Source organism: Oppia nitens, unplaced genomic scaffold (genome assembly GCF_028296485.1).
Source record: "Oppia nitens isolate AA-2021 unplaced genomic scaffold, nextdenovo-longstitch-racon4-pilon3 scaffold2_pilon_pilon_pilon, whole genome shotgun sequence".
Taxonomy (NCBI): Eukaryota; Metazoa; Arthropoda; class Arachnida; order Sarcoptiformes; family Oppiidae; genus Oppia; species Oppia nitens.
The window spans coordinates 7,399,914-7,415,699 of record NW_026533210.1 but is presented as its reverse complement, the minus strand read 5'-3'; the positions used below and the strand labels follow the sequence as shown (position 1 = coordinate 7,415,699).

General features: G+C 22.5%; 1 protein-coding gene across 2 annotated transcripts in view; it reads right to left on the bottom strand.

The window, feature by feature from the left end:
* LOC128956412 (discoidin domain-containing receptor 2-like) overlaps nucleotides 1-15,786 on the bottom strand; it is a 36,787-nt gene that overhangs the window by 12,835 nt on the left and 8,166 nt on the right. The window contains exons 2-4 of one of the 2 annotated variants that reach the window (XM_054302149.1): nucleotides 11,312-11,462; nucleotides 3,979-4,216; nucleotides 431-581 (exon numbers count right to left, since the gene is read on the bottom strand). In XM_054302149.1, coding sequence (XP_054158124.1) covers nucleotides 431-581; nucleotides 3,979-4,216; nucleotides 11,312-11,462 — 540 coding nt within the window. Of the gene's footprint in view, nucleotides 1-430; nucleotides 582-3,978; nucleotides 4,217-4,367; nucleotides 4,515-11,311; nucleotides 11,463-15,786 lie in introns of those variants that run through there. The other variant, XM_054302150.1, reaches the window with a different exon arrangement.

Here is a 15,786-nt window from a genome sequence, read left to right as displayed (position 1 = left end):
TAAATTATATACGAAATAAATTTTCATTTTAAGAACTAGTATTTTGATTAGATTTTCAAAAAAATATTTTCCCGAAATTAATACACATTAATGTTTAAAACACCAAATATATAGCTATTTTTCTTTAGCTATTTATATACCGTCGACTTGATATCAATTAAAAAAATGTTTACAAGTCATGCAATTCATTTGTGTGTAAAAACATATATATATATATACTGTATATATTGTATATATAAAATAATTGGATATAAATTTATAAGTATATTAAACACATCATTATAATTATTATTAGTATGAAACAAAAATCACAGTCATTATAAACGGCTAACAAAAATCTTATTTTATTATTACTATTAAGTGTTTTGTTCATTGAATTAAAAAAGTTAATTATTAATTAATTTGAAATAAATAAAAAAACACGACATACCATCATATAGACAGCCATACAATTCAAATCTCAAACAAACTGTCCTCAAATGTTTGGAGTATGGATAGAGTCGGATACGATTTATGTCAACTATTGGTAGATCCAAGTCGTGCTCCACTACCGACAGTGTGTCCACATTTCCCTCCAATAGCTATTGAAATAATAAAAAATAATAATATGATATAATATATAAATAAAATAATAATTCACAAAACAGTATTTAATATTCATTGTTATTGATAGCTAATAGATAAATTCATGTAACACAAAAAATGACCTGCAATAAAATCAAGCAATAAAAAATAGCAATATTTATACGGTATTTATTACACACAGAGAAATAGGTATATAAATACAGTACACACACACACACACACACACACACACACACACATTATTTGTGAGTTATTTACTAAAAAATTGATATAAAATACCTAATAATAATTTATAATAAAAATACTGTACAGTATAAACCTTGGTTTTCATTTTTATACGATATATTACAGTTATATACAGTAGTAACTCATATGGGAACAGGTATTTTTTTCCTACTTATAACCCTAATAACATTATTATGTGATATAATAATTTATAACCTAACATATATATATATATATGGTATATATATAGAAAGACAAAATATTTTTATTACGGTTTTGCGGCAGTAATAATAATAATAATAATGGATATAAATTTTGATGAGAAATGGATGTTACGTCCGATTGTTAAGGAAATATCGATTCATGAAATACTATTGAAAAACATAACATTCACTAAAATATTATTATTGATAATAATAACATGACTACCACTTAAACCAATTTTGATTAACAATAAGATATAACTAAACATACATATTATTTATTAATACATTTTTATATAGTATTATTATATTTATCTAATTTGTATAAAAGATAAATAATAATAATAATAATATGCTCTGAATTGTTTTTGACACAATGTTAAGAAATATTTGTTTATAAAACAATAAGTAATAATAATAATAAAAATGTAATAAATAATTTTATTTATTAATATTTATTAATGATTATTGTTTTTAATAAGTCAAATGTATTTTATTGTATATAATAAAAATTTTAACCTATACAAGTCAATCTATTATTATTATGGATACTATATAATTAATTATTTAATTTTATTAGTATTTTGTGTCTATGAATAATGTGTTTATATCAAAATTCAACATTTTTTTCTTCTATATATGTTTAATGTGTTTGTGTCATAAATAAAGATAATGAAAAATAATAATAATATGAGACTTTAAACATTTATTATATAATATTTATTTCTTAATGTTATAGATATTTCATTTTTGAAAAATAAATTATATTTGAAAAATAAAATTTTTAATATTTAGCATAGTCATTGTAAGGCATAGACAATATAATGTTAAAATTTATATATCTTTTTTATATATATAATATAAGACAATTAATAATATTTTTATTAATAATTGCCTCAACTAAAGCAATCGATAAGTGGAAACAACAACACAATAAAATTAAGCCATAACTTTAATATAATAAATGAGTAAAAATAAAAAATTTATTATATTAATGTCTCAATAAAAAGCAATAATTGGTTATATTATGAGAGTTCGTGTGTGTGTGTGTGTGTGTGTGTGTGTGTGTGTGTGTGTGTGTGTGTGTGTGTGTGTGTGTGTGTGTGTGTGTGTGTGTGTGTGTGTGTGTGTGTGTGTGTGTGTGTGTGTGTGTGTGTGTGTGTTATAGTTGTGATGGACACCATTGAAGAGGAGAAAACCTATCAACTAAGTTATGATCATTAGTTCAATGAGAGACTAAACATATGGTAGTCATTCAATGATGACTAACCCATTGTATGTCTCGACAATTGTCTGTATATATATATATAAGGTAATCACAACAATAGCTGTCATGGTTTTAATGAATTTTCAAAGTTAATTTTCTTAAAAACTAAAGACAATTAAATACTAAAATTTTCTCTATCATCTTCAATAATTATTACGCAATGTATATAGAAATTATTATTTTTATTTTTAAAGTATTTCTTAACTTATTTAGCAAAAAAAGAAATTAAGTCATTTTTGACATAACCTTAAATTATTTATTTTAAATAGACTAGACATTTTTTTATAATTAAAATTAAAGGATATTTTGCTAGTATATTAACAGGGTTATATAGTGAATAAACAATAATTTTTTATCCCAACTCTTTCAACTATTTTTTTAATCATTTAGTAACACATTTTAAAATAATATTGTGATAAAAGATTATTTGAATTATTTTTTATTAAAACATCACTAAATTTTATCAAATCATTTATAGATTAATGCATTAAATGTTAATTTATATAATAATTATTAAACTGATAAATATTTTTAATTTTTTAATAAATTATTTTATAAATATTGCAATTTACTAAAATTTGATGATTAATTGCCAAAATTTTATAATTATAATTAACTTAGATATTTTATTTTTTATTAATCATATTTAGAGACTCATAGAATTATATTTTATACAAAAAATCTATTTTATCTTACTTCAAGACTAAGTTATAAATAAAATTAAAAAATATTTCATTTTATTCAGCTTATAACAAAAAGTTATTATTTAATTTATAAGTATTTTTTACTAATTTATGATAAATAATCTAAAACAATGTTATAATAGATGATGAATATATTGTTTAATAGAGGACATAAAAAATTTGATTTTTAACTTTTATTTAAAACTTAATTATCGCTTAACATTTATCTCATCTTATTGACTAATAATCGTCTTTAAAGCTTTAATTAAATCTTATTAATTTTTGATAATTTTTTTAAATAATCACTAAGGTAACCACTATAGAATTGTGGAATTAAAAATGATAATTTATGATGAAATCATATAAATAATAATTAAATTAAAAATTTATGATTTGTAAATTTTGGATCATATTTATTAAAATGGCCATTTTAACTTTAAAACAAATAATTTTAAAAATTTTAATTATAAAATTTAAAGACACATAACCATTTTATTTTAATAAAAAAGAATTGCATTTTTATCATTAACAGTAGCTTCACAGGAATAACTTAAAGTTGATACATTTCAGTGTGACAGAATTTTTTGTGGTTATCTTATATATCTAATCACTGGCAACTTTGAAAATGACAAAACAATACTACATGTCTAAAGTGGACATAAACTGATTGATTTATAATATTATATATCTATATGAATGAATGTCACTCATCAATAATATGTAACCCATATATGTTAACCTATAAATATATATAGTATACAGTTATATACAGCATATATTATATACATGAGATTGTTATCAACTGAATATAATAATTTGTCATTTATTTTAATAATATAGTAATACTTCATTTAATGGCTTTCCACTAACAATAAATCATTTATATGCATATTGATTGTCAATTATATATTTTTTATTACAAAATAATAATAATATACTAATGTTAAAGAATAGCAATGTTTTATTTAATTAAAAAAATGAGTCGACAATATACTGTATATATATATATACATACGTGTTGGCCATCAGTGGCTTTCCATTTGATCCAATTGGTCCCATTGTCTCGCGAGTATTCAATCCAATACTCTTCGACAAACTCGACACCATAACCGTTGCCATAGCGTCCTTGAGTGGCCACACCGGTCACTATATGCTGGTCCGGGAGGTATACTTCGATCCATTCCTGACCCGAATTATCGGTACTGAGCTGTGTGTGCGGACACCAGGCGCCGCCCGATTTCTCATTATTGAACCTATAAATTGCATAAATTATTATATAATTGTATATATGATATAATTATGAAACTTATTATATTTTAGAAAAAATAGTTTTTTGTATGTTGTTTGCAAAAATATGTGCATTCAATAACCAGAAATAATAATAATAATAACAATAGTAAATACCAATTATAATCAGTTGTCATAAAAAATAGCAAACCTAAGCATTTCTAAGCACTTTGACTACATTTTTCTACTAAAATAAAATAGTTTTCCCATATTATCACTTTTTTTTGTTGCACTGTTACCAGAGTTTTATCATATAATTTGAAACTCATTGCCAAAGCAAAAATGCAGTCAAAACTATATTTGCATTATATTATAATCACTAATACAATGACTTTACAAATATATTTGTGAGTCAAATGTTATATTGTTGTTATATTATATATGGCGTTGAAGTTTTTTTTGTGTGCCGGATAATTAACCGGTACCTACAATATAGATACAGACACACAATAAGGTTCAGTCATTATGCGAGACATATACGCAAAACACAATCAAATATATCAGAGACCCTCACATACAACACATTTTAACAAAACTTTTTTTTGTCAGATTTTATGTAAAATTTCACTCTTTCTTTGTTTCTCTCTCTCTCTCTCTCTCTCTCTCTCTCTCTCTCTCTCTCTCTCTCTCTCTCTCTCTCTCACACACACACACACACACTATCGCTAATATGTTTTCATTATAATTGTTTGCATAATTGCCTTTTTTGTTCAACAAATTTATCGATTTTTTACTTAAAACATAATTCACTTTTCATTCTCTCTCTCTCTCTCTCTCTCTCTCTCTCTCTCTCTCTCTGTTCCCCTTATTTTGTAGACATTTTAATTAATGAATGTCATGTTTGCGTTATTTTAAGCATAAATAAAATATATTTATTATTAAAAATATTTTTGCTATAAATTTTCAGTGTAAATAATATCTATCTTTTTCTATAAAATTTGTTACACTATTTGTTATTTACTCATTCAATTGAATAACTAATTTAGTCGTTACTATAAAGACAATGATAAATGACATTGAAATAAATGAACATATTTTTAATGTTAAAAATTTTTTTTAGTGTTTTTCATTTAGATTTTTATGTTTGGCAAAAGCAATCAATTGGCGATACAATGATAATAAACAACAACAGCCAAAAAAAAGTACACTTGACTTTAATTTAATAAAAATATTTTTATAAATTAAAAACAAAATAAAACTATTTTTTAAAAACAAAATATTTTGTTTTTCGTGTGTCACTCGTGTAAATCAACTATTGATTGTATACGGTTTGATTAGTAAATTATTATTTTCAAAAAATGATATATAACTATATATTCAGTATATATAGTATATGTTTAAAATAAATTAGTCTATCAAATGATTAAATCCAATCATTTGAATATTATTTTATTAAATTTATAATAACACAAAAGTGCTTCACATTTATAATTTATTGACAGGTGTTTGCTATCACTTCAGTTTAGTTATTTATTTATTATTTTTTTAAAAAAACGTTATTATCTAATGGGTATATAATAAAGCCTTAGTATTTTGTTATGAAACCTCCAAATGTTGTTTTAATGTTTGCACTGAAAAAAAATTAAAACTATTTTTTGTGTGATAATCAAACACACGTAACACGTAAGTTGGGGTTAATTTCAAATATATATATACAGTATATATATCTATATAAATATATATATATATATATATATATATATATATAGTTGGATATAATCATGCAATTAAAAAATAAATTTCAGATGCTATCGTTTTGCGTTAATATTTTTTTTATTTAGGGAAATAAAATTGTTGAATTTATATATATGGTATAAATTAATAATTAGTTTGTAAAAAATAGAAATATTATGTGGATATCTATATGAAACACGTTTCCCAATTTTTTTGTTGTCAATTATTTTTATCAAACAACATTTAAATTCAATTAATTTTATATTAATTTTTTGTTTGTTTTTAAAATTTTCTATTCATATTTTTTTGTTGTTGTTATAGATTTCATTTAGAAAAATTTCTATATTAATGTAAAACTTTTATCTTATTTAGATCACTTAGTGAACAATTTTATTTAAAAAAATTATTATTTAAATTCATTAATTAGTAAATTAAGATCTTTTCTAAATTAATAATTAAAAAACAAAATATCGTTTTAAAACACACCTTGAAATTATTTAATTAAAGTTTTTTGTATTAAAAAAATAAAACTATACTTTTAATTAATATTGCAATTTTAAAACTTATTATTTTTTAATTAATTAAAATAATTCAGATATGGATTATATTATAATACATTAAGTAAAGTTGAATACAATTTTATATGATTTCAACTTAATTGACGACAATATGTATGGCGTGTATAACACATTTGTATGCTGTCTGTCACCAGAAAACATATATGAATACAACAATTCATTGTATAATATGTAAAGTGCAGATAAAATCCATTTGCCTGATTGTTGTATAGCTTAATAAAATTGTACACAAAATATATATGAATAATATATACCGGAATATATATATATAAGTGTGTAATGTGTATAATATATATAATATATACGGTATATGATATATACATTTGAGATAAAACTAATTTAAATTCATTGAATAGTTATCTGCTATTTTACTCATTTCTCTTTCTTTTTAAAAATCCTATAGAAGTAAACGTTTCAATATATTTATATATATAATGCTTTTATGTTTAATATATTCAGTTTAAGTGAAAAATAAGAGAGAATTTAAGATATATTTCTATTCTTTTTTTCTAATGTATAATAATAATAATGGATAGCAATGTATTGTAATGTAAAAACGTTTATAAAACATTACAGAAACTTATATATGTGTGTATAAATCCAATAAGTATTATAATACATGAAAAAACGTTAGAGGCATACATAGACAAACACCTCATAAGAAATGCAATTTTTCATTTATTTGCCATTAATTTGTATATTTTTATTGCATAATTAGGCAAACATTTTATATATAATATATATATATACATACAGTAGTATACCTATAAAGATTGTCTTTTCACATGAATTATTCTGTAATTTCTTATAATAATATAATTTTATGCGACAATTAATTAGTGCTACAAATACTAAACCAAGAAATTTTTGTAATAATAATAATAAGCCATTCATAATAGATATTATATAAGCATTAAAATAAAATAATTTTGCATAAATTTATTAAATAATCGTGTGTTGGTTCAAATGTGTGAAAGAAAACAATGTATAAAAATTTAGTTTACAAAAATACATAATGTTTTTCTCTATATCCTTAACACTCAAAATAAAATCGATATTTATTTAGGCAAACAACTTGCAAACACACACACTATCATCACATTTATTCACAGTCTATATATATAATGATAAAATATTATATATACTTTATTTTTAAACGTATTGTTGTTGTAATACAATTTCAAAATACAGTAGTATTGGTGCCCAAACAGTTGTAAATGAATTTGCATCTGTTATGTCATACAGTTATACAAACTTTATATATATATATTATATTTATCTATCTGTCTGTCTGTCGGCGATAAATGCAATGTTTTTGAAGTGAATAATCATAATAAAAATGTTCAGTTGAGTTGAAAAATCATTTTCATTCAAATTTTTTTAGTAAATATATTTACAAAATACAATATACTGTATATATAGTGAAGAGATATAACGTATAAATATTTTAGACGTCTTTTTTGTTGGCATAAAAATTATGGTTTTGAAAAGATATGTGTATTGAAATATATAAAAATTTATTTATACTGTATTTTTGACTGACTTTATCTTATCAGTACTTTTTTCTTTCTTTCTCTCTCTCTCTCTCTCTCTCTCTCTCTCTCTCGAGAACTCACGAGAGAGAGAGAGAGAGAGAGAGAGAGAGAGAGAGAGAGAGAGAGAGAGAGAGAGAGAGAGAGAGAGAGAGCAATAGTTTCAAACTATTTTTTCCACTCAGATAGACCTCAATATTACTTAAAAGAAAAAAATATACTTAAATAACAGTTATATGTACTAAAAAATATGTGTCTGTATTACGTGTTTATCGATATTTCAGATCAAAAAATTGTTTTTATGACTATCATATTCACAGACAATAGAGTTATAGTATGTCTATTTATATATATATGTGTGTGTGTGAGTAAAGTGAGTTATATAATACAGTATAACAGTAACAACAACTATGTAAAGGGTATGCCATAAATTTGGTGATCATTTTGTTTGGGTTGTATTCACCAATAGATTCAGTTTAGTGATCGATAATAATATTGTTTGACTATATGTTGTTATTGTTGCTATTGTCTTGTGATTCAATTTTTATTGAAAGTCATTAAAGTTTTTGTTTTGTCAAACAAATCTCATAGATATATAACTCATAGATTTATTGAAATATTTATTTTTATACATATTTGACATTAGCATAGAAGAGATAAAACTCATGACAAAAAAAATGTTTTATATATTTATATTTTTTTTGTTACGTATTGAACGTAAATTTATTTTGTTTAACAAAACTAGACATACAATACAATAGTAAGTCTCGAGTCAAACAATAAAGTATTAGTTGAGAGATGGGCTCACAATTGTCTATCACTTGAGTAGAAGAAAAAAATGCTTTTTATTTTAGGTTCACATATGTATATAATTTATATAACATTTTTTCTTTAAATATTTTGCTTAAACAGAGATAATATCAGAAAGAAAGAAAAAAAGCTAAAAAAAAGTTTAAATTCAAATGCATTCAAATAAACGCATTAAAAGATTTTCATATACTCTCACTCACTATATATATGTATATTTAAATTTCTTTTACTATTATTTGCAAAACGTGTAGTCCTTTCTCTTTCATCGACAAACAACAGTAAAAATAGTTTAACAAATAAATAGGTTTATCTCTCTCTCTCTCTCTCTCTCTCTCTCTCTCTCTCTCTCTCTCTCTCTCTTTCTCTCTCTCTGTGTCTGTCTGTCTGTCTGTCTGTCTGTCTGTCTCTCTCTCTCTCTCTCACTTCTCTCTGCACTACAAAACAAATCCAAAAATATTATCCAAAAAAATTGAGTCTCCAAACAAAAAATATTTATATATAAATAAATATATACTATACTACGGTATACTAGTAGTATATAATAGCTTAAGAAACGTATACACAATAAAATGTAGGAAATAATCACAATCTCTGTGAATACACAATATGTTTTTTCTACAATAGTATCACTGTATGTATGTGTGTGTGTGTGTGTTTGTGTGTACTGTACATACAAATTGTATGATATAGATATTTTTTGTATGCATTTATAACAGTAAACATAGACAGACATAGACATAGACTATACGGTTATAATCAAAATCCATTGCCATAAATAATCCCTTAATTCAGACACAAAAAAATTATTAATGCCTTTTAATAGTGATATCCGCCTCTCATTTCTCAATCGCGTTTTATTCAGAATATTGTATTATTAAATATATTTATATATAAATATATAAAAAAAAGCTTTTTATTTTGGGATTATATTATATGTATTGTGATTATTGTGAGTCCCAAAATTAAAGTGTACTCCAATTTATATATAATGGGCAGTTAGTGAGCGGGTGAGTGGAGGATAAGGGAGTGAGTGTATGTGTATGAGCTATGAGTTAGAGTACTAATGATAGTTTTGTTAGCCTTTTTTCATATATAATATATTGTTATAATATATGATATTTTTGTAATATATTTTAAATGGTTTGCGGACTATTGTGCTTCTCATTAACGCTAAAATATATTTATTCCTGAGAGGAGTGTTAGCTTAGGGGACGAGTATCTCAATCACTAAATACTAAATGCATTGTTACATACCTGGCCATCAAACGTTACGTACATTTTTTATGTGATTCATAACTGTTATGGCTATGTATAGTCCCTACAATTACTTTTCTCTCTTTCTCTCTTTTTTTCTCTCTCTCTCCCCCTCACTCACTCACTCACTCACTCACTTAATGGCCATATTTGACCGCAAAAATGAAAAATATGTTAACATTTTTATGATTTGCTTAACCAAAACAATTGTAACGTTAATAATATTTTGCGTTTAGAGAGAAATAGGCAGCGAATTGCAATAAAAATGCAAAAATCGTATATTAATGACACAAATGATATGTCAGAAACATAGTTAAAATTAATGTTTTATACCGTCATAAATAAATAACTTAAATGTTTAAGCAATGTTAGGCCTAACCTTAACCTACGGTGTGCTTATGTAGGCATTACTTTACTCAAGAATATCTATAAACCAAATATATTTATACATATTGTTATTATATTGAAATGATAACCAATATTGATAGAGAATATACATTCTAAGTATATATAAATTTAATGTCTATAAATCTTAAGTCCAATATATGTAATACAATATTTATATACTTTAGTATTTATTTAATGAATAAGTGATAATATATGTATATTTTTATATAAACTGAAAGTATTTAATAATTAGTGTAAAGAGTGTTGTATATGATATACAACATATCAATCAAAATTGTTTAATATAAAATGATGTTTAGTTTTGGTCTTTAATAATGTTTTTACAAAATCTATTGCAATATTTTTTTTCTCGTCGATTACTAACATCTGATCTCCAATAATATTATTACTGTAACATTATATTTGCCAAATATTTAATAAATAAATACTTTAAGTCCATACAGTTTATTAAATACAGTTTACTGTTGCTTAATAATGTGAATGTGTGTATCAGTCACTACAATAGCTTAAAACTTATTAAACTTCATAATACTGTATATCACTTATAAACTGTATATACAGTACTGTATTTTATTTGTGTTGACTAATAACACTTTTGTATTAATATTATTATTATTAAAACTTATTGTATGCCATTAGTTAGTTAGTTATATAATATCTATAATGTGTTGCCAACTGATTATTCTGTAATTTTGTTTTTGAACCATACATTTGCAAACAATATTTATTCATGAGAGGAGTTTTTTTGTAAAGGGGATGAGTGTCACTATTGCTATATATATATATATTGTATATATATACATACCTGGCCAACTTTGAGCCGGTGCTCAGCTCATTGTAGGCTGAGCTGGAGGTGATGGCAGCATCAGGAATAACACCTGACTCCATGCCCAGTGCCGACACACCCTTAATATCGCATAACGTACTCCTTGTCTGTTCCTCTTTGGTCTCATTATCTGAAAAAAATTAAAATACAAAATTAAAATAAAATAATAACAGACTTATTATAAATGCTAAAAACAATTGGAATTAATTAGATACAAAAAAACATCAACAAAACAACAACAGAAAATTATTTGTAGTTATTTTAATGCAAACAAATGGTTAAACATATGCAAACTATAAAGTTTTTTTGGCTAACAAACAGCACACAAATTACACTTTGTGTTTATCATTATTATTATTATTATTACAAGAGATGTATGTTTTGATATGAATACCAAATTTTTATTACCTCAAAAAATAACTTTTACCCAAAAAAACAATTTTAAATTAAAATATTTTAATTATTTTTGAAACATAAAACAAAACAAAAGCAAATTTATTATTATTCATAGATTCAAAACATTTTGCTAAACACTTTAGTGTGTTTTGTTATATTATTATTATTATTATTAATATTATAAAATTTTTATACTCATTTTTCGATGTCAAAATATAAATCAAATTTAATTAATCATTGGAGTTTTAATGGTGGGATTTTTATAGTATAATTTGTTTTAATTAAATAATAATAATAATATTGTTTTTATTTTCGGAAAGAAAATTGTGTTTTGAATAATTTATTTTTTTCGTTGTTTATGCAATAAATTTTTTAATATATAATTCTGTAGTTTAGATAATAATAATAATAATAATAATAATAATAATAATAACATATATACACTATTTATTATAGAAATATATATGTATATATTAAACAATAAAATATATGTATATTAAAAATAAAATAATAAAAATATTATTATTAAGTTTATTATAAAATATGTTTTCTTATTATTATTATTAATATTATTATATTAATGCTATTTATTATACCACCTATAAAAAGTGTGTACATATTTAATATGTATTGTATTAAATTATATTAGAGTAGAGTTAGAAAAAACAGTGTTATCTATTCGTGATTCACGTTTTACTAATTATTATTATATAGAAATGTATATACAATATAAAAGATAAAACCATATATGACTATAAAATGCATGTATAAAATGTTGAGACAAAAATAGTAGATTATTAATACTGACTGACTGAGGGAGCAATGAATTTATTGTATAATTATTATTAGCAGCAAATCGGGTCATCGCTAAAGAAAAAAATTATACAATGAATTAAAAGGGTATTTAAGACAATCGTCTCTTTAGTTAACATTTTTTTCTCTCTCTCTTAATATATACTGTACTTCATCTCTAATAACTTGATTTATTTTATCCGCAATTTCTTAAGTTTTTATGTTTTTTTTTATTTTTGAAGGATTATTTAAATTATTTATATAATACACATTTAAATACTTATGAATAAAATCGAGTTTTAAAAAAATGTGAGTATATGTCGGGTTGTGTGTGTGTGTGTGTGTGTGTGTGTGTCTGTCTGTATGGGGAACAGTATGTCTTGAGCTCTCTGAGTGTCGAAAGGAAATTTACTATAAGATTAAGTAGGCTTACAGAGAGCACTCATTTATCTAATTAGATGTTTATATGAGAGTTCACTCTTGAGTTTTTTTTGTATATGTTGTCTTCGCAAACAATAGTTATGATAGACATGTATGCACTACACATACTAGTGCCCGGGTATTGTATTTTTGGCAGCAAATAAGATAATATATATAATAAATATATATATATATATATATATAATATTATATATATATATGTATACACAGTATAATAATAATAAAAAAACAATGAATTGAAAGCTCCAAATGATGACTATGTTGTTGAATGATTGCCATTCACTTATCGTATGGTTTATTATTGTTATATAAACCAGAAATAAAATACACTAAAAAATATTAGAGCATATAATTCATTGAATGAATCACTAGTTTATATATATATATAAGTGTTAGCTTTCTATATATATATTTTGATATATATATATACCTTAGACTTGGTTAGAGTGAGTAACTGGTAATCAACTGTCCTATGTGGCCTTATATTTATTGCCCAAAAAAATCATTAATATAAGGTAATCACAACAATAGCTGTCATGGTTTTAATGAATTTTCAAAGTTAATTTTCTTAAAAACTAAAGACAATTAAATACTAAAATTTTCTCCATCATCTTCAATAATTATTACGCAATGTATATAGAAATTATCATTTTTATTTTTAAAGTATTTCTTAACTTATTTTGCAAAAAAAGAAATTAAGTCATTTTTGACATAACCTTAAATTATTTATTTTAAATAGACTAGACATTTTTTTATAATTAAAATCAAAGGATATTTTGCTAGTATATTAACAGGGTTATATAGTGAATAAACAATAATTTTTTATCCCAACTCTTTCAACCATTTTTTCAATCATTTAGTAACATATTTTAAAATAATATTGTGATAAAAGATTATTTGAGTTATTTTTTATTAAAACATCACTAAATTTTATCAAATCATTTATAGATTAATGCATTAAATGTTAATTTATATAATAATTATTAAACTGATAAATATTTTTAATTTTTTAATAAATTATTTTATAAATATTGCAATTTACTAAAATTTGATGATTAATTGCCAAAATTTTATAATTATAATTAACTTAGATATTTTATTTTTTATTAATCATATTTAGAGACTCATAGAATTATATCTTATACAAAAAAATCTATTTTATCTTACTTCAAGACTAAGTTATAAATAAAATTAAAAAATATTTCATTTTATTCAGCTTATAACAAAAAGTTATTATTTAATTTATAAGTATTTTTTACTAATTTATGACAAATAATCTAAAACAATGTTATAATAGAAGATGAATATATTGTTTAATAGAGGACATAAAAAATTTGATTTTTAACTTTTATTTAAAACTTAATTATCGCTTAACATTTATCTCATCTTATTGACTAATAATCGTCTTTAAAGCTTTAATTAAATCTTATTAATTTTTGATAATTTTTTAAAATAATCACTAAGGTAACCACTATAGAATTGTGGAATTAAAAATGATAATTTATGATGAAATCATATAAATAATAATTAAATTAAAAATTTATGATTTGTAAATTTTGGATCATATTTATTAGAATGGCCATTTTATCTTTAAAACAAATTATTTTAAAAATTTTGATTATAAAATTTAAAGACACATAACCATTTTATTTTAATAAAAAAGAATTGCATTTTTATCATTAACAGTAGCTTCACAGGAATAACTTAAAGTTGATACATTTCAGTGTGACAGAATTTTTTGTGGTTATCTTATATAATGATAACTTTTGGTATATTTGTGATATGTGTTTACTATGATTGTGTTCATACTGTTTATAAATATCATTCATATATGTTGTGTCGGTTCAAGTATTAATATTTTCTAATTTCAACACTTATTTAATTAATTAATGAATTTGCTTTCAATTTTTAAATAAATATATCTTTAAAAAAAGATTTCTGTTTGTTTTGATAGCATTAAAACTATTATTTTCAATGTGAAAAAGTTTTGCTATTATTATTATTTTTCTGTACAAATATACTGTATAATATACAGTGTATATAATGTGCTTTTGTTATCTCAAAATTATATAACACTTATTATACTACTGTATATTAAAGTATTATACATATATAAAAGTTTAGTTTAATTTACGAGTAACTCATTAGTATGTTTCTCTCATTAGTTGTCAGTATACACACAAAAAAAGGATACACACAAAAATGTTTTAATAATTATGATTATTGTCACAACACATAAACTTAATTTATAATTTTATTGTATTGTATAATATATTGTATATTTTTAGTAAACTGAATATATTAAATATTTATATTCAGGTATATCAAACAACCCTTTTATAATTTATATATACAATACAATACATATACAAAATAAATGCAATTAAGACAATCTTTTTTCTAGAAAAACAAATAAAGATAAAACTCATACAATTAGTAAAAATATTTTATTCAATTTCTGTTTTCATTTATATATTCATATACAGTATATTGCTTAATATAAATCATTTTAAAAGCACACATTATGTTATACTACTAATACTACTACTGGTAGCTCATTTGTATGTCATTTTATTATTACTACTACTAATTAACAATAATTTCAGTGATAAAACTAAAAAAAGTAATTTTAATAAGTGAGATATGCGGTACCCATAAACTATTGCCAACGCACCTCACCGTCAGGTATTGTCTGTCTATTAATTGACTGAAACTTGTAATACATATACGATAAAAATAAATTATAATTTAAATATAATTTAATTCAATTTTAATAAGTAGTCACACAAAAAGTTACTGTTCTTCTAATTTTACTTAATTAGTGA